The 25557-nt window shown below is 47.5% G+C and overlaps 4 protein-coding genes across 4 annotated transcripts; 3 read left to right on the top strand and 1 right to left on the bottom strand.

Annotated features, from left to right (window-relative positions):
* The first annotated feature begins 863 nt into the window (after positions 1-863).
* On the top strand, positions 864-5403 carry LOC117850833 (respiratory burst oxidase homolog protein B). The gene is made up of 8 exons (XM_034732707.2): positions 864-1390; positions 1877-2439; positions 2518-2677; positions 2761-2809; positions 2914-3027; positions 3130-3948; positions 4039-4253; positions 4344-5403. Exons 2-8 carry the CDS (start codon positions 1896-1898, stop codon positions 5131-5133), a joined length of 2691 nt encoding a protein of 896 aa, XP_034588598.1. The 5' UTR covers positions 864-1390; positions 1877-1895; the 3' UTR covers positions 5134-5403.
* Positions 5404-7120: 1717 nt separating this feature from the next.
* Positions 7121-11605, top strand: LOC117848621 (uncharacterized). The gene is made up of 9 exons (XM_034730091.2): positions 7121-7343; positions 7439-7477; positions 8429-8482; positions 8974-9027; positions 9423-9476; positions 9567-9638; positions 9721-9810; positions 9976-10032; positions 11143-11605. The coding sequence occupies exons 1-9, from the start codon at positions 7248-7250 to the stop codon at positions 11209-11211; spliced, it is 585 nt and encodes a 194-aa protein (XP_034585982.1). The 5' UTR covers positions 7121-7247; the 3' UTR covers positions 11212-11605.
* A 706-nt stretch (positions 11606-12311) lies between these two features.
* On the top strand, positions 12312-17827 carry LOC117848619 (polyprotein of EF-Ts, chloroplastic). The gene is made up of 4 exons (XM_034730089.2): positions 12312-12471; positions 13519-15226; positions 16062-16773; positions 16978-17827. The coding sequence occupies exons 2-4, from the start codon at positions 13579-13581 to the stop codon at positions 17582-17584; spliced, it is 2967 nt and encodes a 988-aa protein (XP_034585980.1). The 5' UTR covers positions 12312-12471; positions 13519-13578; the 3' UTR covers positions 17585-17827.
* Positions 17828-17916: 89 nt separating this feature from the next.
* Positions 17917-20973, bottom strand: LOC117848620 (5'-adenylylsulfate reductase-like 6). The gene is made up of 4 exons (XM_034730090.2): positions 20663-20973; positions 19327-19502; positions 19108-19232; positions 17917-18664 (listed from the first exon to the last, which is right to left on the bottom strand). The coding sequence occupies exons 1-4, from the start codon at positions 20864-20866 to the stop codon at positions 18246-18248; spliced, it is 924 nt and encodes a 307-aa protein (XP_034585981.1). The 5' UTR covers positions 20867-20973; the 3' UTR covers positions 17917-18245.
* Positions 20974-25557: the final 4584 nt, after the last annotated feature.

The raw sequence follows: 25557 nt of genomic DNA, 5'->3' as shown, positions 1-25557 counted from the left end.
CTGTAGGATTATGAGAGTGTGGGCTCAGAGGATACAAGGCCCCGCTTCCCCGCCAGAGGTCCGGAGCACCCTGTTACTGTAGCTTCAATTTTTATTTAAAAAATAAAATACGAAAAAAGAGGAAATTAAAGTTCACTTGTTTTTTACGCAGAGGCGACAGGATCTGTTTGGAACGGCCTGCTTATAGCCAAAATAATCTGAAACTACTAGCTAAATGGGACTTTTTTTTCAGCTTCTTCTGACCGCGCTTCTTCCTACCACTCCTATTTATATAAAACGTATAAACTGAACTATGACTCGCTTATCAGAGAAATATTTTTTTCTTAATGCCGTTTATTTGAGAAGCACCTCACCCCGCTGCTGTACCAAACAGCCAAACAGCGCCGGACCAAGTCTCCATGGCGTCGTGATCTCCTCTCTCCGCTCTCCACGCGCCATTCGTGCCAAAACAAGGAGCAGGGTGCATCCGGTTTCCCCACTGGTCTCTGCACCGATCCACCCACAACCACCGTTATAGTCTCGGCACTTGCGCATTTACCCAGTAAGTATATGAGCCTATGGCTAAGACCTTACATTAGCGTAGTGATCCAGCCTTTTGTCTCCTTTGCTGGAATGCAGCTAGCATGCACATGCATGGGTAGAGTCATAAGAGTAGTCGAAGAAGTTGGTTAACCGCGGTGATAGCGACGGCCATGGTGAGATGAACACACGTCCTTACGAAGAACTTTTTATATCTACAAAGCTTTGCCTTTGTAGCATATACAATTATGCAAACATCGGAAAGAAAGAATGTAGTTACAGCTCACGTGCAAAAGGCACCAAATCTCATCATCATCGATCAACAACCAACCCCGGAACGCCAAAACCGGCTGAGAGCTTCACTGGTTTCCAGGGGTAGTCCCGGGTGTACGGGTGGTTTAGCCCATTCCCGGGTGCCGGAGCGCCGCGCCAACGCCAACCTTGGGGGCGCCCCCTGTATCGGCGCCTCACACCGCCGCCGCCTCTGCCTCGCTGTCCCCCCTCCTTCCTTCCCCTTTGACTCGTGCCCGCCGCGCTCTCGCTGCGCTGCTTGCCACCCAGCCCAACACCGACGACCACGACCAGCCCCCGATCAATGTCCCCATCCAATCTCCTTCTCCAGTGAAGGAGAGGAGACTGCTAGGAGGAGCTCCTCTACCAAACCTCCGCACCCTGTTCCTGCCCTGCGTATATATCCTGCCGCGCCGCGTTCTTGGCCCCCTGGACATCATCTCAGCACCACCAGCAACATTCTTCTTCTTCTTCTTCTTCTTGGAGCTCATCGTTCAGATTCGGACCGCACGGCGGTTGTTCTGCCCTGGCAGCTGCGACGGGCTGAGAGGAGCTCGAATTCAAAGGCTAAAGACTCGAGGTGAGTGGGGGCGACATGAATTGCTCTCGGTTTTTCTTTCTGTTTTTCGCGTCGCTGATGGTGCTTGTGGATTCTCCGCTCCTGATTGACTCAGAGGGACAGGGGTTTTGGGTCTCGGTTATCTTGACATTTGCTTTGACAAAACTGTTCGTTATCGGGTTCCGTTCGTGGTGGAAAGTAAGTAGTGCTGCGGCTGCTGCCAACAACAACTACCTGGAGAATAATGTGATGTCACTTGCCATGTTCGTGAGTAGTCTTGACAGTAACATCGTCCTAGATTTTAGTTATCTTCATGCGCTAGGTAGCTTGTTGTAATCACACTTTTACTATCTGAAATGCCGAGGAAGAACAACTTGATGCGGACGTTTCGGTTTTGCTGATGAATCTTTGTTATGCCAACTTAATTGCTACAGTACCAGTCTGCTCTGTTTCCTCTGTACTTGGCCGGTGCTGATGTTCCTCGCCGTCGCAATGCGCCCCTTGCAGGAGCTTCGTTCGGGTGGGCATGTCGGGCCAGGCCGGGAGCGGCGGCGGCGCCAGGGCCGGGCCACCGCCGGCGACGGCGTTCAAGAGCCCGTCCACGGACGGGAAGCGCCGGAGCACGCGGTTCAAGGACGAGGACGAGTACGTCGAGGTCACGCTCGACATCCGGGGCGACGGCGACGCGGTCGCCGTGCGGAGCGTCAAGGGCGTCCCGGGCGGCGGCGGCGGTGGCGGCGCCGCGGACATGCAGGAGGAGGCGCTCCTGGAGCGGCAGGTTCCGGCGGCGCCGGGACCCGGCGGGCTGTCGTCCAAGCTCAGGGCCCTCCGGCGCATCGCGTCGGGGAACAACAACACCAAGCGCGGCGCGGTGCCCCTCTCTGCGCTGCTTCGCGGCGACCGGCCCGCCAGGCTGGACCGGAGCGTCACCGGCGCCACCAGCGCCCTTAGGGGGCTCCAGTTCCTCAACCAGGCCGCCGTCACCGAGGGCTGGCCCGAGGTCGAGAAGCGCTTCCACCGCCTCGCCGTCGACGGCTTCCTCCTCCGCTCCCGCTTCGGCCAGTGCATCGGTGAGCTTGCCGTTGTTGCATGTTTTCTCTCAACTCTGAACCATGTACTGAAATGTTCTTGTCCACCTAATGATTCAGGTATGGTTGGATCGGAGGAGTTTGCGGTGCAGATCTTCGACGCTCTTGCGCGGCGAAGGGGGATCACAGCTCAGGTGCTCACCAAGGATCAGGTCCGGGAGTTCTGGGAGCAGCTCTCTGACCCAGGATTTGATGCAAAGCTTCGGACCTTCTTTGACATGTACGTGTTCAGTTTGTGTACCCAAAGACCCTGAGTTTCAGTCTGTTGGTGTCTGAACTTGCTTGATTCTGAACTTGTTGCAGGGTTGACAAGAATGCTGATGGTCAGATCACAGAAGAGGAGCTGAAAGAGGTACGAACTAATCAACAGAAACAAACACCTCATTACATTACTCGATAAACTTAATTCAGTGAAGAATCCGGACTCTAAACATTCTGAATTTCCTGCACCATCAGGTCCTCACTTTGACCGCCTCGGCGAACAAGCTGTCCAAGATCCTGGAGCGCGTTGATGAGTACACCGCACTGATCATGGAGGAGCTCGATCCCGACAACCTCGGCTACATTGAGGTCCATACATACTCTTCCCCTCTCAATCCTACTACACTGTTCCGTGCACTATCATTGTTCATCTCACACTGACCTCTGAAACTAACAAAAAAAAAAAAACAGATTGCGAACCTGGAGTCACTGCTTCTGCAGCCGCCGTCGCAGGCGCAATCCCGGCTGTTGACGCAGAGCTCCAACATCAGCCAGCTGATCAGCCAGAAGCTGGCTCCCGCGCCCGACCGCAACCCGCTGCGCCGCGCCGCCCGGAGCCTCCTCTACTTCCTGGAGGACAACTGGAAGCGCGTGTGGGTCATGTCCCTCTGGCTCGCCATCAACGCCGCCCTCTTCACCTGGAAGTTCATCGCCTACCGCCGCCACCCTACCTTCGACGTCATGGGGTACTGCGTCTGCGTCGCCAAGGGCGGCGCCGAGACCACCAAGTTCAACATGGCCCTGATCCTCCTGCCAGTGTGCCGGAACACCATCACCTGGCTCCGGTCGCGGACCCGGCTCGGCGCCGTCGTCCCGTTCAACGACAACATCAACTTCCACAAGGTGGTCGCCGGCGGCGTGGCCGTCGGCGTGGCGCTGCACGCCGTGACGCACCTGACGTGCGACTTCCCGCGGCTGCTGCACGCCAGCAACGCCGCCTACGAGCCGATGAAGGCCTACTTCGGCCAGCGGCGGATCCCCAACTACTGGTGGTTCGTCAAGGGCGTGGAGGGGATCACCGGCGTGATCATGGTGGTGCTGATGGCCATCGCCTACACGCTGGCCCACCCGTGGTTCCGGCGAGGGAGGCTCAGCGAGGGCAACCCGCTGCGGCGGCTCAGCGGGTTCAACATGTTCTGGTACTCACACCACCTCTTCGTCATCGTCTACATCGCCTTTGTCGTCCATGGCGTCTGCCTCTACATCAACCGGACCTGGTACAAGCAGACGGTAAGGGAATTCAAGTTCAGTAAAATTTGATTGGAGATGATGTTCATGCTTTTTGTTCTGACAAAAAACTGTCTTGAAATGGAAATTCAGACATGGATGTACCTTGCCATCCCTCTCCTGCTTTACGCCGGCGAGCGGCTTCTCCGGGCGCTGAGGTCCCATGGCCTGACGACGGTGAGGATCGAGAAGGTGGCCGTGTACCCGGGGAACGTGATCGCCATCCACATGAGCAAGCCGTGCGGGTTCAGCTACAAGAGCGGCCAGTACATCTACGTCAACTGCGGCGAGGTCTCACCGTTCGAGTGGTAAGCAAGCCGGCCTCTCCGATTGCGCCGTCATTGTCGGCAATCGAACGCCATGGACGGTTGATAAATTCTCCGTTCAATTTGCCTTAGGCACCCGTTCACCTTCACCTCGGCGCCCGGCGACGACTACCTGAGCATGCACATCCGGTGCCGCGGCGACTGGACGACCAGCTTCCGGGCACTCTTCTCGCAGGTGTGCCGGCCCCCCGCCGCCGGTCAGAGCGGCCTCCTCCGCGCCGACCTCACCTCCCCCGTGGCGGCGGTGTCCGGCAAGTTCCCGAAGCTGCTGATCGACGGGCCTTACGGCGCCCCGGCCCAGGACTACCGCAAGTACGACGTGCTCCTCCTCATCGGCCTCGGCATCGGCGCCACCCCGCTCATCAGCATCGTCAAGGACGTGCTCAACAACGTCATCCCCATCTCCGGCGCCGGCGGCGAGCAGCAGCCATCGCCCGAGTTCATGACGCGGCGGGTGTACTTCTACTGGTGCACGCGTGAGGAAGGGTCCTTCGAGTGGTTCCGCGGCGTGATGAACGAGGTGGCGGAGCGGGACGCCGCCGGCGAGGTGGTGGAGCTCCACAACCACTGCACGAGCGTGTACGGGGAAGGGGACGCCCGGTCGGCGCTGCTGGTGATGCTGCAGGCGCTTCACCACGCCAAGAGCGGCGTCGACGTCGTGTCCGGGACGCGGGTGCGCACGCACTTCGCGCGCCCCAAGTGGAGGGACGTCTTCAAGCGGGTGGCCTGCGATCACCAGGGCCAGCGCGTGGGAGTCTTCTTCTGCGGCGACCAGAAGCTTACGCCGGAGCTCCGCCGCCTGTCGCATGACTTCTCGCACAAGACCACAACCAAGTTCGTCTTCCACAAGGAGAACTTCTGATCGTCGACAATAATTGCTGATTCTGATACACAGGACAAAAGACCATGTATAACTTAGATTGGTAGTGTGTGTGTGTGTGTGTGTTTTGAAAAAGGCACACATATATTATATTTAGAGTAGCAGCAGAATTGCAGACAGACCGTCAGAAGAGGATGTGACCTCTCGTTTCACGTTTGTGACCTCTCTGATGGATTATGCTGCTGAATTTTGTACAAAATCTTTCGATAACGTGAACTTGTGCAAAATGGATAGAAACATAGCGTTTATGCAGCTTTTGTTTTTTCCTTTTCAAATGGATAGGAATGTAGTACTCCACACATACAAATGTTGACCCCTTTTGTTCTTCTTTGTGAAATGGATAGGACACATATATAGTACTGCTCTTTTTTATGTCCTTTTGCTGGTTTATGCTGCTCAATTTGTACGAAAATTTTAGGAAACGACAACTTGTACAAAATGGATATCCATGTAATGTTGTAGCGGCTTTTGTTTTTCCCTTTTGAAATGCATAGGTATATAGCACCGCTCGTTTTCGTGTTGCCAATTTCGTACAAAAATAGGAGCGAGACGTATTGACTTTTTTTTATTACTTTTATATAAATTTACCACCCGCTTATTTGTATTTTCTTTGCAACTATTAAAGATATATAAATATCTAATTCGGGGCTTAAAAATTATTACAAACTTAAGCCGTACCCATCTAATAAAAGATTGATAAGTAAAAAAGGTTGAGTAATTTTTCAACGAAACACATTTTAAAAAGTATATATTATTTTAACTAGCAAATAAAACTAAGGTCATCAACAGAACTCTAAAAGCCATATTTGTTATTTTATTAACCTTATGTTATGATCAACTTCTTTACTACACGAGTTAGCAGGATGATCTATTGTGACCATGTGGGGGTCTGGGGGCTCAAGCCCCCCTATACTCTCGAGTTTGATTAGTTGTCTTTTACATGAAAGTCTTGAGTTTTTAAACAAGCCTTAGACCATTTGAAACGTGAAGAAATGTTCCTATCCCACGGGAAATCAGAGTTATCTCATGGGAATCCATTAAACCCAGCGCTTTAAATTTATCTAGGTGCTAGCGCGTTCGCTTCTGCTTATTGGGACTGTTTTGGGCTGCGACTGTACAGCACAACCGCTCGGTTGCAGCCCAAGCAGCAGTAGCTTCACAGGGCAGCTGAACAGCAAAAAGCCAAGCAACGAGTAGCTGTAGTAGATTTTACTGCTAGTAGGCTGGCTTCATTGCTACATCTTGCTGTTGCAATCAACACTACTGAACGGTTTGTTCATATTCCCACAGAAATTTCTATATTCACACTATATGTCCATATCATTGCGATCAATACTTCCATGACATGTTGGAGTAGCTTTGCACACGGTGCAAAAAGGCCTTGTCCCATAAAAACGCTGGCCATTGAGAAGGAATGATCTAGTCATGCTTTTTTTTCCTAAGAAGAGGAGACAACTGAAGGACTATGAGGTAGGTATGTGGTAGTATGGGTAGGCAGCTTAGGCAGCGGATCGAGGCAATGGGCCAAGGCGATGGCTCGACGGAGAGGGCACGCGAGCAAGCAGACGGGTGCTCATGGATTTGCCCATTTCAATTGTCTCTCTTTCCAATTCGGTCGTGCGAACAAGTTTCTAAACGTGCAGGAGCACCACGATTAGTTTCAATTATCTACTCGGTACCTTTTTATCTACATTAGTACAAACTTCTACCTGAATTTGTGCCAATCATTTCGAAAACCCACCAAAACTGCATCCGAGCTTGAAAAAAACAATCAAAAACTAAATATGATGCCGTGTTGTCGTTGATGGGCGTGGGCGCGTGTCTGAACACGCGAGAACACTCCGCGCCGATAGTGCATCTCGAGAGGATCGGACGGCTCAGATCAGCGGATCCGTGTTCCTGCAGTTCCCGTACGGACTTCCCCTATCTCCGCTCCCCTGCGCTCTTCCCCCTTTCCTTTCCCCTTCAATTTCAAATCTCCCCTCCTCTCCTCTCTCTATCTCCCCCGCTCCTCGCCGCCCCGCTCCCCCGCTCCTGAGCTCCTCGCCGCCCCGCGGAACCCTAACCCTGCCCTACCCGCCGCCGCCCCCCTCCAGATGTCGGACTCCGAAGCGTCCCCGGCGGAGCAGCCCGCTCCGCCCACCGCGGCGCCCGCGGCGTCCTTCGAGAGCTCCCCGACCCCGTCCCCGGCGGTGAGCGCAGCGCCCCCTTCCCGTCTCCTTCGATTCCCGCAGTGCCAAATCTGATTTTCCTTTCGTCGCTGTTGGTTCTGTGTCTGGATTCGCAGAGGAAGGAGGAGCTGCTGCCCGTGGGGGAAAAGATCTCGGTGAGGATCCGTCACTCCTACACCTAGGGTTTACACTACTGTTTCCCCCCTCTTCTTTTTACCTCCATTTGCTTAGGCGCGGCGACGGGCGGAGATGATGTTGTGCGTGCGTGGGTTGGGTGGGGGCACGTTGCTATGTTCCGCGTGGCTGTTATTTGGTGTCACAGTGATTGCGCTAGGTACTGGGAGCTACCAAATGCTGCCGGAACTTACTGCCAATCAGGCTCCAGCATCTCTATTCTAGAAAAAAAGAAGCATCAGTGTGTGGAAATTAGTTAGGAGGTTCTCCAAATGCTTTGGGTGTTAATGTGGTGCGGTCTTGTCTGGGAAATCTGAAAAGATTGTGGCACCTCAGAGCCCAAATATTTTGTGGCACCAACAACTTCACTGTGCACGGTCACTTATGTGGTTGTGGGATTGAACTGAATCACTGATACAATGATCATGAAATCAAGGGTACAGGTCAAGGAGATCAGAGGTCGAGTTTCAATATAAACAGATTCGAGTTGTAGGGTTGATCTCAACGAGAAGATGTGCCTTTTCTGTCTATGAGCAACACTAGACAAGCAACACATCATTCAAACTTAGGTCACCTGCCCTAACTCATAGCAATGCAAGTTTCATGTGTTGACGTATTATTCCTTGACAGATATGACGCCGATGCACGGTGCTCACATTCTGAGTACAGGTGTTAAGTAACATTTTCATCTCCCTAATAAATCAGAATATCACATGCTAACCTGCTTAGTAGTTGTGAAGCTATATTTAACACGTATACTGTCATGTGTCTTCTGACACCAATTTCTTTGCTGATCATCATCTTCTTCTTTTGGTCTGGAATAGTTCTCTTCTCTGAGCTTGTTATTTTCAGAAGTTTCTTTTGGAAGTAACATCTAGATCTCCATAATGAACATTGAATGAAACTAACTTCCGTGCTTTTGTTTTGAGCAGGAATTGAATGAATCACAATCAGAGCTTTTAGGGAGACTCCGAGGACTTAAGGAGGTGTGTTGTAATTTTGTTAACTTGGTACATTCACTGTATTTTATGTTATTTATTACCTTATGAATCATGTACTTTTGTGAATCAGTTGTTGCAGTCTCGATCTGCTAGAATTTAGATGCTTTGGGTAATAAGTTCTCATGGAATCCACATGAACATATGACTACTTTTTGATATATTTGCAAGTTTGCTCATTCCATTTGGATATCTAGCTATCAGGAGATTGGCTTCATTATAAATAGGAGAACCAGATTTTGTCATTGAAGTTTTTATTTCTAGTGCCTAATTTTGGAATTTTGCATAAAATATGCTGTTTCCCTTTTGGACAATTGCTTCCAAATGTAGGAGTGATGGGTTTTCTTTCCTCTTTTCCTTTTTGAACGGTGACATGCTTGACATGTTTTATTTACACTGTTATTAGTATGGTACTTTGAATTTTGTGGAGTTCTCATAACAGAACCATTAATATAAATTCTTATTTTATGATGTTTCAGGATCTGCAGAATTGGAGGAGCAATTTAGACACCCAAGTGACAAAATACAAAGTTGTGAGTTTCTTTGCGTTTCACATTAATGCCATTTGCTGTATTCAAGTCTGATTATATTCTTTATTGTATTGTTTTCTTTATGATTATCTATACTTGCTTTTTACAATATTAGTTTCCTTTTAAAGATTAAAGTGAAAGCTTACCCTTTTCTTTAGTTTCTGACTTGGTTGTGTAAATATTTATTTTGCTAAATATTAAATAAAAATTTAACTAGAGATCTTTTAGGATTGTAAAGGTTGTATGCTTTTGATAATTCCTGTTTGTAAAGCATAAAGCTAAAACCTACCTTGAGCAAACCCATGCTAATCTTAAGCTAGCAGCAGAGTTCTTTTAGTTGCAGGTTGCATGGCAGTTTATTTATTAGCACTTCATTTATCATTTTATCTGCCTTGCAGGAACTTTCTGATATCAAAAGTGCACTCAATAATGAAATAGAACAGCTTCGTTCAGTAAGGATCACACTTGCATTCTAAAATTTCTGCTGTTCATCTCTGCATTTAGTTCTTTTTGAAAATCTTTCCTGTCCTGTTCCTTTCCAGGATTTCCAAGAGCTGAGGACCACCCTTAAGAAACAGCAGGAAGATGTGTCACTTAGCTTAAAGAATTTGGGGGTAATTGCCTTTCTGCATTCATGTCAATTTCTGATGTATGGGAACTTTCTCTGCACAATATGCTTAAATCTGTTCATCTCAGCTTCAAGATGCTACTGAAAATGATGGGAGCAAAGGAAGTGGAGAGGAGAATACAAATGAGGACTTGTCAGCTAACTTAGGGAGCTTGAAAGTAAGTAGCTCATAGTTTACTTGTAGAATGGCTAGCTTAGCCGCTTAGGTCGTTTCCAACATATGTAGATGACTTTTGTTAGTTGACTTAGATGCCTTTTTTTAGTAAGACTTAAATGCCTTTTCAATAAGTGATTCCTTAACCATTTTTTGCCTTCATATCCAGTTGGGTGATGCTTCTGAAAATCATGATGAAAGCAGAGACGCTAAGGATGACAAGACTGTAAGTAATTACTTGTTACATGGATGACTAGAACAAAGTAGCAACAAAAACTCTTCTTTTGTATGTTATAGCCTTCAAAAGCTGGGTAGTGAGTATTTTCCCAGTTCCATGAAAATTGAGAGTGGCATCATTTCTGAAATTCAGAATGGTATTTTATATTTTTCATCTAATTGTAGCATGATCCATGTGTGTGATATGTCAAAATTGAAGATACTGTCTGTCTGATTACACAAGAGTGAGAAACCATTTTCTTTATAATATCATCATAGTTTAGAGGGAATAACATGAAATATTTTGAGGGACCAAACATGTGCTGCCATCTAGGGATTAGTTTGGTTTGAGCGCAAGGTTGGCTAATCATGGCATAGTAATTGCTAATTAACACCAAGGTACACTGATCATCGTTAATCGTACTCTAATTGGCACACCCATTGCGCACTTACCAACAACAATCACATAATAATAAATACTAATTAGTAATACTGCATGCTAATTATTACTAACCCTTTTACTAATGATTATGATTAGCCAAGTTGGACGAGCTCATCCAGCAAAAAAACCCAACTAACTCCATCCACCATCTAGAGGGTATATACCATCCTCATGGCTGGCCCATCCACCTTGTCACCAACCAAACACTACAAAAACAGGGATGGCCATCTCCCATCCATGTCCATCCATCTACCCAAACACTACCTAGATCATCTTCAATACAAGGATCCATTTTCTTTTCTGTGATGAAAAGAACCCCTTGGATTGCATTTGTTGTCACACAACAAAATAAAATGTCATCTGAGAAATGCAGGGACTGCACTGTTAGTCAATAGAAGTAGACCCGGAAAAAGGGAAGCGATGCATACTGTTCTTTTCATCTTCATCCATGATGATAAACCGTATCTGGGGTTGGGGATCGTCCTTGTCTGGATGAACATTAGAAGCAAACGATGAGTATCTTGTTATTTCTGCAATCAAGGAGCATGTGATGATATAGCCCTGCATGCTTTCACAGTGGCTTAATTTCCTGCAGGCTGCAGCGGAACTATTGTTTCTCTTTCTCAGTGGACGGTGTCCTAATGTTCTGCTTGACCTTTTTCTTTGTGATGGCTGCAGGAGGAAAGCCCTGCTGCAGATGGTGCCGCCGACAAAGGCACCAAGGAGGGGACCCCAAGTGATGAATAGATCAAGGCAGGCAAGGTGAAACAAAAATGGAGGAGCTGCTTCTCTCATGGCTCCGCCCTAGGAAGTTTAAGAACAGTGATAATGTAGGTTATTGTACAAGAAAACGAGCCCATGCTTCGTGATGGCTCGCGTGGTCGTGTAGCCTAGTGTTACGGAACGCTGTCGTGACCTGCAAAGGCCCAAGCCTCTGAAATTGCCGTTACAGTCTAACAATCGCATGTGATCAGCTGGTATCACTCGCAGATGCGCTCCTGCATGCGTTTGATTTGCATTTGAGCTGGTTCTCGATGGCAACCTTGCAATGTTGATAAGTCATGGCCAACTTGGAACCTTGACATGGATTTTGGATGGAGAATGTCACATCAGTATTTAAATTGATTCCAATTCAGTTGAATTCTTGTGCTTCGAAGTGACGGCACACAATTTCGTACTCATGCTGTGCCGTGACCTATCCCGACGGAGATCTTCCAGGCCGATTTGGGACTTTCGAAGCCGTAAATTGCACATTTTGTCACGTCTAAGATGAGTAAGGTCTTGACTAGTTTGGTTATGGCTTCAAAAGTCCCAAATTTTCACTTGTCAAAGACTAGTAAAAGTGCGGCAAGATTCTCCTAATTCGCCAAAGCATGACGAGGAATTTGGTGGCTTAACCTTGCACAAATTTAACAAACTTTGTTCAATAGAACCTTAGTATATGCATCGAACACATCCGTTATTGTTTGGCCACTCCTTTCACCAAGCGAGCTGATAGAATGGCCGAGGGAGTAGCCGGAGCCGAGGAGGAGAGAGATGTGAATGTGACGGGCTTGGCGACGAAAGCTCTCCTTCTTGATACAAACATACGCAAAAAAAAAAAAAAATGGCGACGAAAGCTCTCCGTGTTCGTATGGAGTGTGTGTCTGTCGAATTCCGTCCGGCTACCCTTTGGTGGGCAGTAAGCCGGGTGGCCTCGCCGTGGTTTCTTGCGATTTTCACGAAGCCGGCGTTGGGACACGAGTTGGCCCCCCAACCACATCCTCCTGCCCGTCCTCTCCTCTCCTGATGGCCGCCCTCGCTTCGCTTCGCTCCCGAACGAACCCGAGCCGCTTCGGGATAAGGCTATAAATCCACCGAGCTAATCCTCTCCCGCTCTCCCCTCCTCCTCCCTCCTCCCCTCCCCTCCCCCTCCCACTCCCCTCGGCGACGAGGACGGGGCCAGCCAGCCGCGCAGCCCCGCCACCACCGCACCGCACCGGCCGGCGGCGTGGTGTGTATGACCAGGTGACGCCAGGTTCCCCCGTCCCGTTTCTTGCCGCGCGCGCATGCAATGTGTTTGTGGATACGCCCCTGCCCCGATTCCGCGGGAGTGGTAGCAGCCTCGTTCGTGCGACGGCAGCGGCTCGTCCTTCCATGCCGCTTCCATGGCGGCGGCGGCATTAGTGACCTCTCCGCAGGCCCGTAAATTTTTCCCATGCGCTCTCCGTGCATATGCAGTCGTCTTTAGTCTTCTCCACCTGCTGCCTTGGATGCTCTGCTTCGCTCCTGCTGTAGTGCTTGAGTGCTAGCGCGCCACTGACCTGCTCCACTCGCCCCATTTGCGCTCGGCTAGTAGCTTCTTGTGTCTGTCGGCCACTTTAAGCTTGGGGGGAATAAAATCTGTGTTTGCGTGCAAATTGAGACATAACAACAACTTTACGGCAGCCGCGGAAGGTTAATATCCAAGTTCACTGATGACAGAGGCGGTTCTATTCCAACTTTCGAGTTCAAATTTACGACATGTAGTCCTGCTCTGCAGCAATGTAGAGATCTGGTTTCTTTCCGGTTCGTTCGACATTTCAAATTGGAGCAGAAACATCTGCCCTTGTTCAACTGCACTGAGATTCGATTACAGTTTGCAAGATACTGCTTAGATGATCTTACTCATAATTGAAATGCTCGGTCTAACGCTGCAACCTTTCCACAGTTGCTCTTTTAGCTAGTGGGCTATTTTATTGCATTAGGTGATGTGATGTGGAATGACTCCAGTTTTGACTTGCGGAGATAAACACTTTATATTCAAGCATGAAAATATACCAATAGAGAGTCTTCTTGTTTGGGAATGATTCAGCTTGCTTTCCCTGAAAATGCTACTCTTTTGTGGTGGAATTATGATGTCTTATGCTTAAAGTTTGCAACAGTACTCCTGCAATTTTTAGTTCTGGTTTTGTATTTCCTTTCAGCAAATGCCCTAGCTATATCTGTCCTATGGTATATCCTTTTTTGTTCAACCAATGCACTGGCATTGGGACCTCATTGCTTTTTGTCTAAAGAGCTCCCTCTGTTGCACAGGGTTCTGAAGGAATCAAGATTCTGATATAGTTTCTGGATACTTCATTCCCTTGATTCAAAATGACACCTGTGATTCATTGTTCTGTTGGCAATATTAGCCTGTTTCACATTGGAAGTATCAGGACCAGCCGAGAGATCCAGATAAGAAGATTCCAGGGCTCAACTGGGTATTCAAGGGTAGCATCACCATCACCTCGAAGACTGTTGCAGCCACAAACAGCATTTCACTTGATCAGTATCTACAAAAGAAGAAGCTGGTCCTCAGCCCAGAGGCCAAGAACCTTGTCTGCTGCAACTGTAGGGACTGATGTCACAGTGGAGGATCAGAATCCATCCCCCTCAGGAGAAGCTTCCGATGAAGCCTCTGAGGCTGCACCTGACGCTGTTGAAGCAAGTGAGCAGGGTGAGGCTAGCACGGACCAAGCTTCTTCTGCCCGTAAATCAGGACGCAACATACGGAAGAGTGAGATGCCTCCATTGACTGATGAGGATCTAGTTCCTGGTGCATCTTTTACTGGGAAGGTGAGGTCTATCAAGCCATTTGGAGTTTTTGTTGACATTGGAGCATTCACGGAAGGCCTTGTTCATATCTCCCGAGTAAGTGACGGGTTTGTAAAAGATATATCTTCCCTCTTCACTGTTGGACAAGATGTGTCGGTCAGATTGCTTGAAGCAAATAAGGAAACGGGGCGCATCTCTTTGACCATGAGGGAAGGTGATGACTATGTCAAGCCGAAAAAGGAAGCACCTAAGGCTGAAAGTAATGGGCGGAGTGCCACTGCGACCCCCAGAAGCTCACCTAGGCAAACAAAGGAAAGACAGGAAGCCAAGGCAACAGGGGAGTCAAAATATGCACCAGGGCAATCTCTGAAGGGCACTGTGAAAAGTACAACAAGAGCTGGGACATTTGTGACACTTCCTGATGGGAGTGAAGGGTTCCTTCCCAGAGAAGAGGAAGCAGTGGCACTGTTTACCCTTATTGGACAATCTGCAATGGAAGTTGGTAAACAGATAAGGGTTAAAGTACTGAATGTAGCACAAGGTCAGGCCACTTTGACCATGAAAGATTTGGAAGATGATGAAGACGATTTGCAAACGCTAAACATGGAGCTTAAGCGGGACTGGTCCAGAGGAACCAATGCATTTGAGTTGGCTTTCCGTAGGAACAAGGAGATCTCTGCATTCTTGGATCAGAGGGAAAAGACAAAAGTGCCAGAAGTACATGCAGCTGCTGGAGTAGCAGTGGACACTGTAGTTGATGCTGAAGCAAGCAGTGATCAAATCGAGGACAAGGAAAGCGAAACAGGCACGGCTGAATTAGTTGAAGCGGATAGTTCAGTTTCTGCTACAGAAACTGAAGGCAAAGAGGAGGTTAGCTCTTCCATTGAAGCTGCCACCACCAGTATCGAGGAAGCTGCTCCGGCGGATGAGGAAAGTGGTGAAGAATTGAGCACTGTGTCAGAAGTAGCAACTGATGTTCCTGCCCCTGTATCCGAAGTCTCTTCTCAGGAGGGAATTGAGGTTTCTACTTCTGTGGCAGATGCAGCTGATGACCAAACTGTAGAATCTACAGTTGGTGTTGAGCTGTCCTCCAATGGGGTCCCAGAAACTAGTGTGTCTTCAGTTTCAGAAACTGAGGACAAACCTGCCGAGCCTGAAGAATCTTCAGCAGTTGAAGAGGTTCCTGTAACAGCAAGCACCACTACAGGTCTGTAGTAATTTTATGAGCGAGTAGTGATGTTATCCCCTAAAGGCTTTGGCATGCAATAATCTGATAAGCCACGCCTTATCTGCAAAAGCCTCTGAAGCAACCCTGCCTAATTAGATTAGGGGATACTAGAATAGATTGCAAGAAACCTGTTCAAGCTACTGCTTTTTTTCCAATTACTGTCACAGATATCTCATGTTAATTTATTTGGTCCATTGTTGTTTCACACATGGTGAACTCCAAGGTTCAACACTTAGCAATCCTTGAGTTCTGCCTCTAATAGCCAAAAGGGTTGACCTGGTTGTTACTCTTTTGCTGTACAAGGTCACAAACAATTCAACCTCACCTTCTGCTGTATTCTTTCAATAAAGCATTTCTCCACATTTGTGAATATTTTTTTATTTGTGTTTTCTGTGACATGTCAACTGCATGCTTTGCTCAAACTATTGTATATGATAAACATATGTTACTTGTCTACTGATGCTCTAAACATAAACAAGGCTGACCTCCTGATGGTATATAAATAAAGTCATGTAACCTGGCTAATTACTATATTTCTTGAAATATGTAACTGCATTGTTCAATTTTTTTTATTTCCACCAGTGTTTGTTTATTCCACAATGTGATTATAGAACATAATTCTCAAAATTGTTAGTGCAAATTAAGAATGCTACTAAAGTATTGTATTTGAATTTTCATTTCTTGTAATTACTTCATTCTCCTTTATGGACTACCCTGCATTTTCCTTGGCAAAAATTCACTGCACATTGCAATTTGTTGCCAAACTAAGGTCAGCACAAGAAAGATTTTGATGGTCTTTTCTGCACTTGAGCAGCCATTATTTCTCCTTCCCTTGTGAAGCAACTGCGTGAAGCAACTGGAGCAGGCATGATGGACTGCAAAAAGGCTCTTGCAGAAACAGGGGGTGACATTGAGAAAGCTCAAGAATTCCTACGAAAGAAAGGTTTGGCAGCTGCTGACAAGAGGGCTGGCAGAGCTACTGCTGAGGGAAGAATTGGTTCTTATATACATGACAGCAGGATTGGGGTCCTTATTGAAGTGAATTGTGAGACCGACTTTGTATCCCGAGGTGACATCTTCAAAGAATTAGTTGAGGATCTTGCCATGCAAGTTGCTGCTTGCCCTCAAGTGCAGTACATCTCCATTGATGACGTCCCTGAGGAGGTTGTGAAGAAGGAGACAGAGCTAGAGATGCAGAGGGAGGACCTCTTGTCAAAGCCTGAGCAGATCCGGGCTAAGATTGTTGAAGGACGTGTAAAGAAGAGGCTTGGAGAATTTGCATTGTTTGAACAGCCATTCATCAAGAATGACAAGGTAACAATAAGTGAATGGGTGAAGCAAACCATAGCTACAACTGGAGAGAACATGAAGGTCAAGAGATTTGCCCGGTACAACCTTGGTGAAGGGTTGGAGAAGAAAAACCAGGATTTTGCTGCTGAAGTTGCAGCCCAGACAGCAGCGAAGCCACCGCCATCTGCTCCTCCAAAGGAGGACAAGCCTGCTGAAACAACAGAAGCTGCTGAGAAGTAATCTCCCCCCTCATGCCTGTGTGCTTATGTTTGTGAGTGTGTGCACAACATGTGCACCGGTGTGTGTTTTAGGCATTTCTTACTGAATTACGCTGTGTGCACAACATGTGCACCGGTGTGTGTTTTAGGCATTTCTTACTGAATTACGCTGTTATGCTTTTGTAGAGGTAACACTGCTCACATTTGACATACATGTTCCAGGAAGCCAGCTGTTGCAGTTTCAGCTGCATTGGTAAAGCAACTCCGCGATGAAACTGGTGCTGGTATGATGGACTGCAAGAAAGCGCTGGCTGAGACCGGTGGTGACCTTCAGCAGGCTCAGGAGTTCCTCAGGAAGAAGGGTCTCTCATCTGCAGATAAGAAATCATCTCGCCTAGCTGCTGAAGGCCTTATTGGCTCCTACATCCACGACAACCGCATCGGATGCATGATTGAGGTCAACTCTGAGACCGACTTTGTGGCTCGCAACGAGAAGTTCAAGGAGCTCGTGAACGACCTCGCGATGCAAGTGGTGGCATGCCCACAGGTTGACTATGTCTCGGTGGAGGACATCCCAGAGAGCATCATCAGCAAGGAGAAGGAGATTGAGATGCAGAGGGATGACCTGCAGTCCAAACCTGAGAACATCAGGGAGAAGATTGTCGAAGGACGCATAGCGAAGAGGCTTGGGGTGATGGCCCTCCTGGAGCAGCCCTATATCAAGGACGACAGCAAGACAGTGAAGGATCTTGTGAAGGAGACGATAGCCTCCCTCGGGGAGAACATCAAGGTTCGAAGGTTTATCCGGTACACCCTCGGCGAGGATTGATTGATTAGGCGGTGAGCTCAGTTACCGTCCTGACATGAGAAATTGGGCACATTTTGATTCGAGGAGGTGCATAGCTGTTGTTAGTTTGTACTCAGTCCCATCTGTAATTCTGTATCACCAGTTACTACTTTTCCTTGTTCAAAAGAAAACTTCTTAGCAGTCCTCTGTAGATGACAAGAGAGGTCAATATGTCCATCAAAAGCATTACAACATTACGGCAAATTAAATTTTGTATCTTTTTCAGTGTTTTGTTTCAAAGTTCTTGCACAATCAAATAACATAAATCAAAATGTTAGATTGATGCTAACGGATCGCCTGAAACGCTTTACGTATTACAAGCAAATGAAGGACTTCTACATTGAAAATCAAAGACATTAGAAAATGAAGCTAGAAGATGTCTTGACAATGCTTTCAGGGGAGGGGAAGAAACGAATTTATGCTGCGTCTTCTGTTGCTAAAGGCCTAGACGCAGCCTGATGGTCGCTCAGGGCTAATGTTACAGTATGATTTACAAAAGCTCAACAGTATCCCTAAGATTTACATGCTACAAACAAGATGTATCTTTCTGAGCAGAGATCTTATCTGCCTCTACATGCTCATGCGAGCTACAGGAGCTACTTCATCCAGCGCAATTCAATGAATCAGCACACCTTTTTCACAGTTAAAAGGTCGAGCCCATCAATCCAACAGCAGCTCGGGGAGAAGATTGCCCACCAAGCGACACCGAAGCTAGAGACGACGCCCAGGCCCTAGCATTCTTAGCTCCAGCCACGAGCCTCAACTTGCTCCACACCTTCCTCACGTCCACAGCATGAGGCACACATTCAAGCAGCTGGTTCAACTTGGCAAGGATTCCAAGGTTGATCTGCTGGAAATATTGGGTCCAGAAGCCTTTGATGAGAGCGAAGCACTTTGGGAAGAAGAACATGAATATCCTCAGGCAAATAAATAGGATACTGAATGCTAGGTAGGGTTCTTGCTTCACTGCTTCACTAATAGAGCTGTTCCAAAACTTAGCATAGTGTGTGTTCTGAGCTGCGCTCCACTTCCGAGGACCAATATATGCGACTGGTTCTTGACCTGCATGAAACCAACTCTTGCTTGAGTAGAGTAAAGTAACATAAATTGGTTTCTTCTTTCCCACCAATAATGTTCAAAATTATCCAATTATTATTAACCAAGAACAGTGCAGCATACAACAAATGTAATGTAATATAATGGTAGTTGCAACAATATATTCGGCATAGTTCATATCATTTCATTAAAGAAGGGAAAACAAATACACGACATACATAAAGAGTACACACACGCAGAAAAAAAAATGAAAACACATATACACCATAGACACAGAGTACACTAGCAGGTGAGCACACGCACACGCGCGCATGCATGCACACGCACAAGTGCACACAAAAAATCGAATACACAACATACACACAGAGTACACACGCACGCACGGACATGATGTAAATATTGCAAGATTCGAACCACAGGTTTTAATACATAATAAAAATAAAGCATACCTGTTACAGCAGTGTAAAAGTTGGCCATAGAGTCCAGATCTTTAGAACCAAGAGGCCAGAATGCGTATGAACCATGGGTTATTATTATGGAAGGCAGGGTACGGACAGCATATCTTGAAAAAATACTGCAAATAATAGAAGGAAAGAGGTTTTAACCATGGGCCTTGGCTTATTGATGCCCATGAAAGGTAACAACACTAAAACATATTTGGGTCTTACGCAGGCATGACGTTGGACTCTTCAACAGCCAAGTGCTTAATCTGTGGAAACATTGAGCTCAGATCATCAAAGAGTGGTCTCATTCGTTGTGAGAAAGGGCACCATGATGCGTAGAAAAGGACAGCTGTGTACTCTTTCTTGCCATCTAACATCCTGACAAGTTCCTCCCCATTAACCTGCCAAAATGTTTGAAATGAGTTTCATATTAGACACCTCAGATCCAAAGTTACTCAACAAATGTTAGTACGTTACCCTACACATTACACAATAGAACTCCAAGCCAACCAGCAAAAAGTCATGATATGGTTTTCCATTCTCCTTTGCAAATAATCTAATCCCTACGATATATTCGCTATACAAAGTTATTATGGGCTATCCACTGTATTACACTCCCTTGTCACATTAATGCCTCCTGCCGAATTAAAGAATAACGTGGACAAAGCAACATACAGCGGCCGTCTGTTTTCACTTGTAGCTAATTAAATTCCATTGAAGCACCATGTACATCTCTACCAGCCCCTGATCCTACCCAGCAGCACTACTTCATGACTCTACATTAGTTCCTAGCTTTCCCATTAGTGCTACACTGCCATTCACTATCAAATGAACTTTTGAGTCATTCCAACTGGGACCATGTGCATCATACACTTAAACAACTGAAGATGCAAATAATACAAGAAAAAAAATAGTTCAATTGTTGGAAAGTTGCCACCTCAACCAATAAAAAATACAAAAGCAAATCACAAGCGAGAAATTCTTGAAAGGTAATACTTTCGATGAACCAGGAGTCTAGGGTCGTATAGTCTCAAACTCTAATAGAATGGTAAAACGAAAGGCCAAGAACATAGGCTATGCATCACACTGTTCTTGATACTCCTGCGTTGACTTAGTTTAGCTATCTTTCTTGAAAAATAAACAAAGAACAGGTAAATTCCGTCAACACGAAGTAAAGGGGATCACGGAAGCGATTCTACCAAGAAAGTAATGAATAAGCAATCCACTCAGCACAGTTTGATCCAGACGCATCCAACCGTCTCGGCGAACCTTTGAAAAACAGAAGATTATTTATCCATATCCATAGCTACCCAGGAGAATCCACCCTAATCAGTGAAGAAACCAAGAGGAACTAGTTGTTTTTTTTTTTGCGACGGGAACAGCATCAAGAAGTGTGAACGGCACAGGAATTTCTCAGCATCAGCATCTGAACGCGCGCAAGTGTGAGATCCGCCAAGAACCGTACGCCGAACCGCCCGATTCACCCTCCCGAAAGCACAGATTTTGTGGCCAACCAAACAGCCAAACGGCCGGAGGATAGAGCTGGGAGACACGCACGCACCTCCTCGGCCGAGTACCCCTCCGCCGAGACGGGGCAGGTTGCCCGGAGCGCGGCGGCGAACGGCGGCAGTCCACCTTCTTCCAGGCCCGGACACCACCCCGAATCCGGCTCCACCGGCGCCTTATTTCGTGCAGATGCAGCAGCCGGCGCCGGCGAGGGGAGCAGCGCCAGCAGCAGGAGGAAGGGGAGGAGGCGGCCGGCCATGGCGACGGGGGCGAGAGGGGAGAGAGGAGGGGGGAGGAGTGAGATTTCTTGGTTTTCTGGAGGGTCAGCTTTGGGAATCTTTCGAGATTTGATGTGCCCTTCTTGGAATTAGGGTCGGACGGGACGGCCGTACTCATCTTAACGGTGTTGTACAAGTATACCTCAAATCCTGCCCGTATATACTCGATTTATTTGATGCATATACGGAGGTATTACACTATTACCGGATTTCCCATGTGCAATGAGATTCCAATGCTCGCCCTTCTTCCTCGCGTCCCCTTCCTTAATTCTTCCACACGCGCAGCTTGCTCTGTCGATTAGGGTTAGGTTTGAGGTTCGAATTTGGGGTTGTCAGGGTTTGATGTTAGGGTGATAGAGGAAGGGTCCTTTGGGGGGGAGGGGGGGACCGGTGGTGGCGACGGGTTGCGAGGCGCGAGGTGGTGGGGCGCTGATGGCCGCGGGCGGCAGAGGACAACTAGTGGGTGGTGGTGGAGGAGGGGATGTGACGGTGAGCTTCCCGACAGAGTCGGGTTAGGATGGCGGCTGCCGACGAGAGCGAATTCGGTGCGGGAGCCGCTGGAGATGGAGGAGGAGGGTGGCGCGGGGGCAAGCTGGGAGAGCACGCAAGCAGAAGGATGGCAGAAGGCGCAGGGCGAACGGTGGGTGTCGGTGCGCCAGTTGCTGAAGACGAAGACGATGTCTTCGTGGGTGTTGGTGTTTAGACCCGGCAACCTACCGAGAGGGGTGTCCGAGGTAGTGTTTTGGTTAGTAGGGCTCGTCGAGATTAGGAACTTGGAGGTAAACGCAGACACACGATTTAGATAGGTTCGGGCCAGTAGATTGCGTAATACCCTGTGTGTTGGTTGGATTGAATTGCTTTGGAGGAAGTCCCTGCCTCACATTATATAGTTGGGGGCAGGGTTACAGGTCGGTTGGTTACAAGAATATTAGTTAGATACGACTAAAGGAGTTCTACTCTTATTACAACGAGTACTTTCCTTATCCTCGACTAGTTCCTGTCTTTCCACGTAGACTACGCCGTCCTGTACCATGGTCTCCATGTCAGATGCGTCTTGGTGTCTAGCCCTATATTTAGGACTGTCCAAACCTTCTGGTAGGTCCATAGATATATGTACGACAAGCCCCTGAATACTTTTTTAGTTGAATGCAGCAGTTTCGAGTACTTTTGTAAACTTCACTGATTAGTTTTGGTGCTCTTCGAGTACTTCATCTAGTTGAGTTTTCAAAGGTACCAAAAACTGTCATGCGACTAGAATGTGCTCAATCTTCATTTAACTCAGGCTCATATCCTTCAACCTTGAATTTTATATGGAAGTGTGACGAAAGCCGTACTCCATATGGAGTAGCCCCCAAGCCTTAGGTTGAATCGAAGAATCAGGCTAATGGTCAATCTATAATTTGTATCACTTTCCCCTTAAAACTCGAAGAAAAAACTTTTCTGTCGATGGACACGTGGCACACAGCCCGTGAGCTTTAGCTGACTAGTTTGGTAGGTATAAGGGTCAACCTTTGGTCAACGTGATCATCTCTGGAAAGAGATCTTATCTCCTCATGAAATAAAGGAAACTGCCAATCAGGTGTACTGAATTATGGGGATCCTTTAAATCGAAATCCCTTCATTCATTTGTGTAGTTGTTACCATGCCATTATTATAAATAACGGAGAAAGTTATCCCTTCTGTTTTACTCTTGCCATTTACCTTTCCAACTTCTACACCATAGCCCTAACGCTGCTGCCACTGTTCGATCTTCGAACACTACCGCCGTCCCCAACCTCACAGCCCCCGAGCATATGCGATTGAAAACGCTCGTGACATTAAGATGGGAAGGAAAGCTGCTGTGTCCAAAGCGGATGAAGGAGAGAAGAAGAAAAGGTCCGATGAAAAAAAAGAGCCGCAGTTGTTGGCGCCCAAATATGGGAAAACCAGTCAAACCGCGCCGCCAAATCCGGTATGTGCCTGGAAGTGGTCAACTCTAATGGAGGAGGAAATTAAGGCGCTCGTAGCCGCCAAGTTACTCCAAGATCAGAATTTCATCAACTCAATATCTGCATATGACAACGCCTGTCCGTTAGAGACTTATCCCAATGAGACGGTAATATTTGCCCACTTCATTGAGTGGGGTCTCGCATTGCCAACTTCAGATTTCTTTCGGGGCTTGCTGGATTTCTATAAATTGGAATTGGTTCATCTAAACCCCAATGGGATCCTCCATACTGCTGTTTTCATCCATTTTTGCGAAGCTTTTCTGGGGATCAGGCCGCACTTTCAATTATTTCGGAAGTTTTTTCGTGTGAAGCCATAACCCTCAAAAGATCATACCCTCTTGATTGGAGGCGTCGGGATCCAGATGCAAGAGACAGTAAGTAGCCAATATTTGGACTACAAATTGATAGACTCCAATGTTGGGTGGAAATAAAAATGGTGCTACATTGGCAACCATGATCCAAAACTCCCCAAGCTGACAGGACACCGTCCCTCTTGGAACAACCGGTGGCTTGATGAGCCAAAGCATGGTGATTGCTTGCAAGTACCTGAGCTGGTGAAGCGGATATCAGATTTGAAGAAATAAGGTCTGATCGGTTTTGGCGTTGCATTCAGCTTTATTAAGCAATAGATTCAGCCGCTGCAGTAGCGCTGTCATTTAGGCTACGAGTACATCAGCTTTAATGATCCATCCAATTTCTCTCCTGATGAAATCAGCACAGATGAAATCATGTTAGGCTCAAATGAATGTTCAAGAACGTATGTGGGATCCCCACTATTGTGCGGGAATTCAGTGCCTCACACCGGCCGAAGCCTGTAAGTACCCGTGACCCTAGCCCCCGAGTACTTATTTTGAATGTACTTGTCAACTGACTTGTCTCATTTTGCAGGAAGATGCTGCTTTGTACTTCTCCGCTCCTCCTGCTCCTGGATCTGAAGATATTTGTGAAGCCGTTCCTCGTTTGTTTACGCGGGAAGTTATGAGAGGTGATGACCAAGAGGAGGAGGTAGTCGAGTCCTCCAGCAGCAGTAGTTCTGATGCCGCGGATGAAGTCGAGGCCCAATTGTCTGCTAAGGCTGGGTCTTCCTCTACAGTGAAGAAACGCTCTGCAACAAATGAGGTTGAAGCCGCAATCCCTCCGCCACCGAAGAAAAAGAGGACCGTCATTGCGAAGCGGGTTGTGAAGAATTCTGTATCTGCAGATGATGCGCCTCCCAAGGTAATTACCTATGAGGAAGGACAAGATCCTGATTATCATGTACTTCCAAAGGATGTTTCAAATGTCAACACTGTGTCTACTCAAGATGACACTGGTGGACTGCAGGTACTTGAGCCGGTGACGGATGTTGAAAAGGCGGCTGCTCTAGCTACGCAAGACAAGTCGCCGGTCATCGAGGAGGTAATCAACATTGAAGATGATCCAGAGCCCAATGTTGTTGATGATATCAACACATATGGACAACTCGAACGATAAAGGCAGAGGATGAGGTTGGCAAGGATCGCACTGCGACCAGTCAGGCCACGCCAAAGGCACCATCTCCTGGCGTTAAAACTCTATGCCTTATGAGAGAATCCAAATTGAAGTTGCGGAGATCTACAAGGTAGTTCTTGCTTCTCTCTTTGAGTACTTATTGTAACTCTCCTTTCTGTCTATTTGACGAGAACTTATCTATTCAAGAAATCTTCGGATATGCATTTGTCTAGACCTGACTCCAGTCCTTCGGTTGATGGCGATAGCCGCTCAACTTGAGATATTGCTCCGCTCGAGCCAATCCTCCAGCCACAGGAACAACCCATGGAGAAAACATCCAGTCCAAAAGCCATATCTGCTGTGGCGGCCCTCATGCGGGAGGTATTTTCATCTTCTGGAGGTATGGTGGCATCAGCCCCTGGGCCACAGGTGCTTGAGGATGCAGTGGCTACATTTGGTGCCGTGAGTACTTCTGTAGCCCATGAGCTAGAGCAAGAAATTGAGGTGACGACAACACTCGAAGCCTTGGTCGCCAATGTATCTTTCGAGCTGGGTCCGTCTGAAAACCTGGCTATGGTTCCGCAAGGCGCAATTAGTTCTGAGGCTGATGTGAATCCTTTGTCGGCTAGGAATATACGTCTTGAAGAAATCCAGTTGATTGACGACCCTCTATTGCACGTGGATGTGGTTGTTGGAGTGATGGAGATACACCACCATATCGGCGCTTACACAGAGGTATGCTTGTTTCGGCTTGTTCCATTGACACATAGCTTGCAAGTAGTACCCATACCTTGATAAGAGTACTTATTGTTGTGGCGTAGGATGTTATCAAGTGCTCCAACCGTAAATCTCAAATGTTTGAAGGCTATGGGGACATAGTTCTCCGTGCCAAGGCCCTCAAAAGAAAACTTGCCGAGGAGAGAGAATACTCCTCCCGACTATTGATGAAATACGATGGGGCTGCTCCCGAGTATTGTAACCGCATTCAGCAACTTGAGGAAGAGAATGACCGTCTTAGCGGGCGCAACAAATCGTTGAACCAGCAAATCAAAGGTAATTGCTCTCCTCATTGGATTCTGAGTACTGATTTTATTTGTAATATTGATCCTCTTATGCATTATTTGTGCACCGCTCGAAAAGTCAAATGAAGATCTCCAGGGACAACTCACAGATTGGAAGAACGTGCATTATCACGTAACTGATCATCATGATAA

Source organism: Setaria viridis, chromosome 3 (assembly GCF_005286985.2).
Source record: "Setaria viridis chromosome 3, Setaria_viridis_v4.0, whole genome shotgun sequence".
NCBI lineage: Eukaryota > Viridiplantae > Streptophyta > Magnoliopsida > Poales > Poaceae > Setaria > Setaria viridis.
The sequence above is the reverse complement of the archived record's forward strand: the minus strand, read 5'-3'. Positions and strand labels throughout refer to the sequence as shown.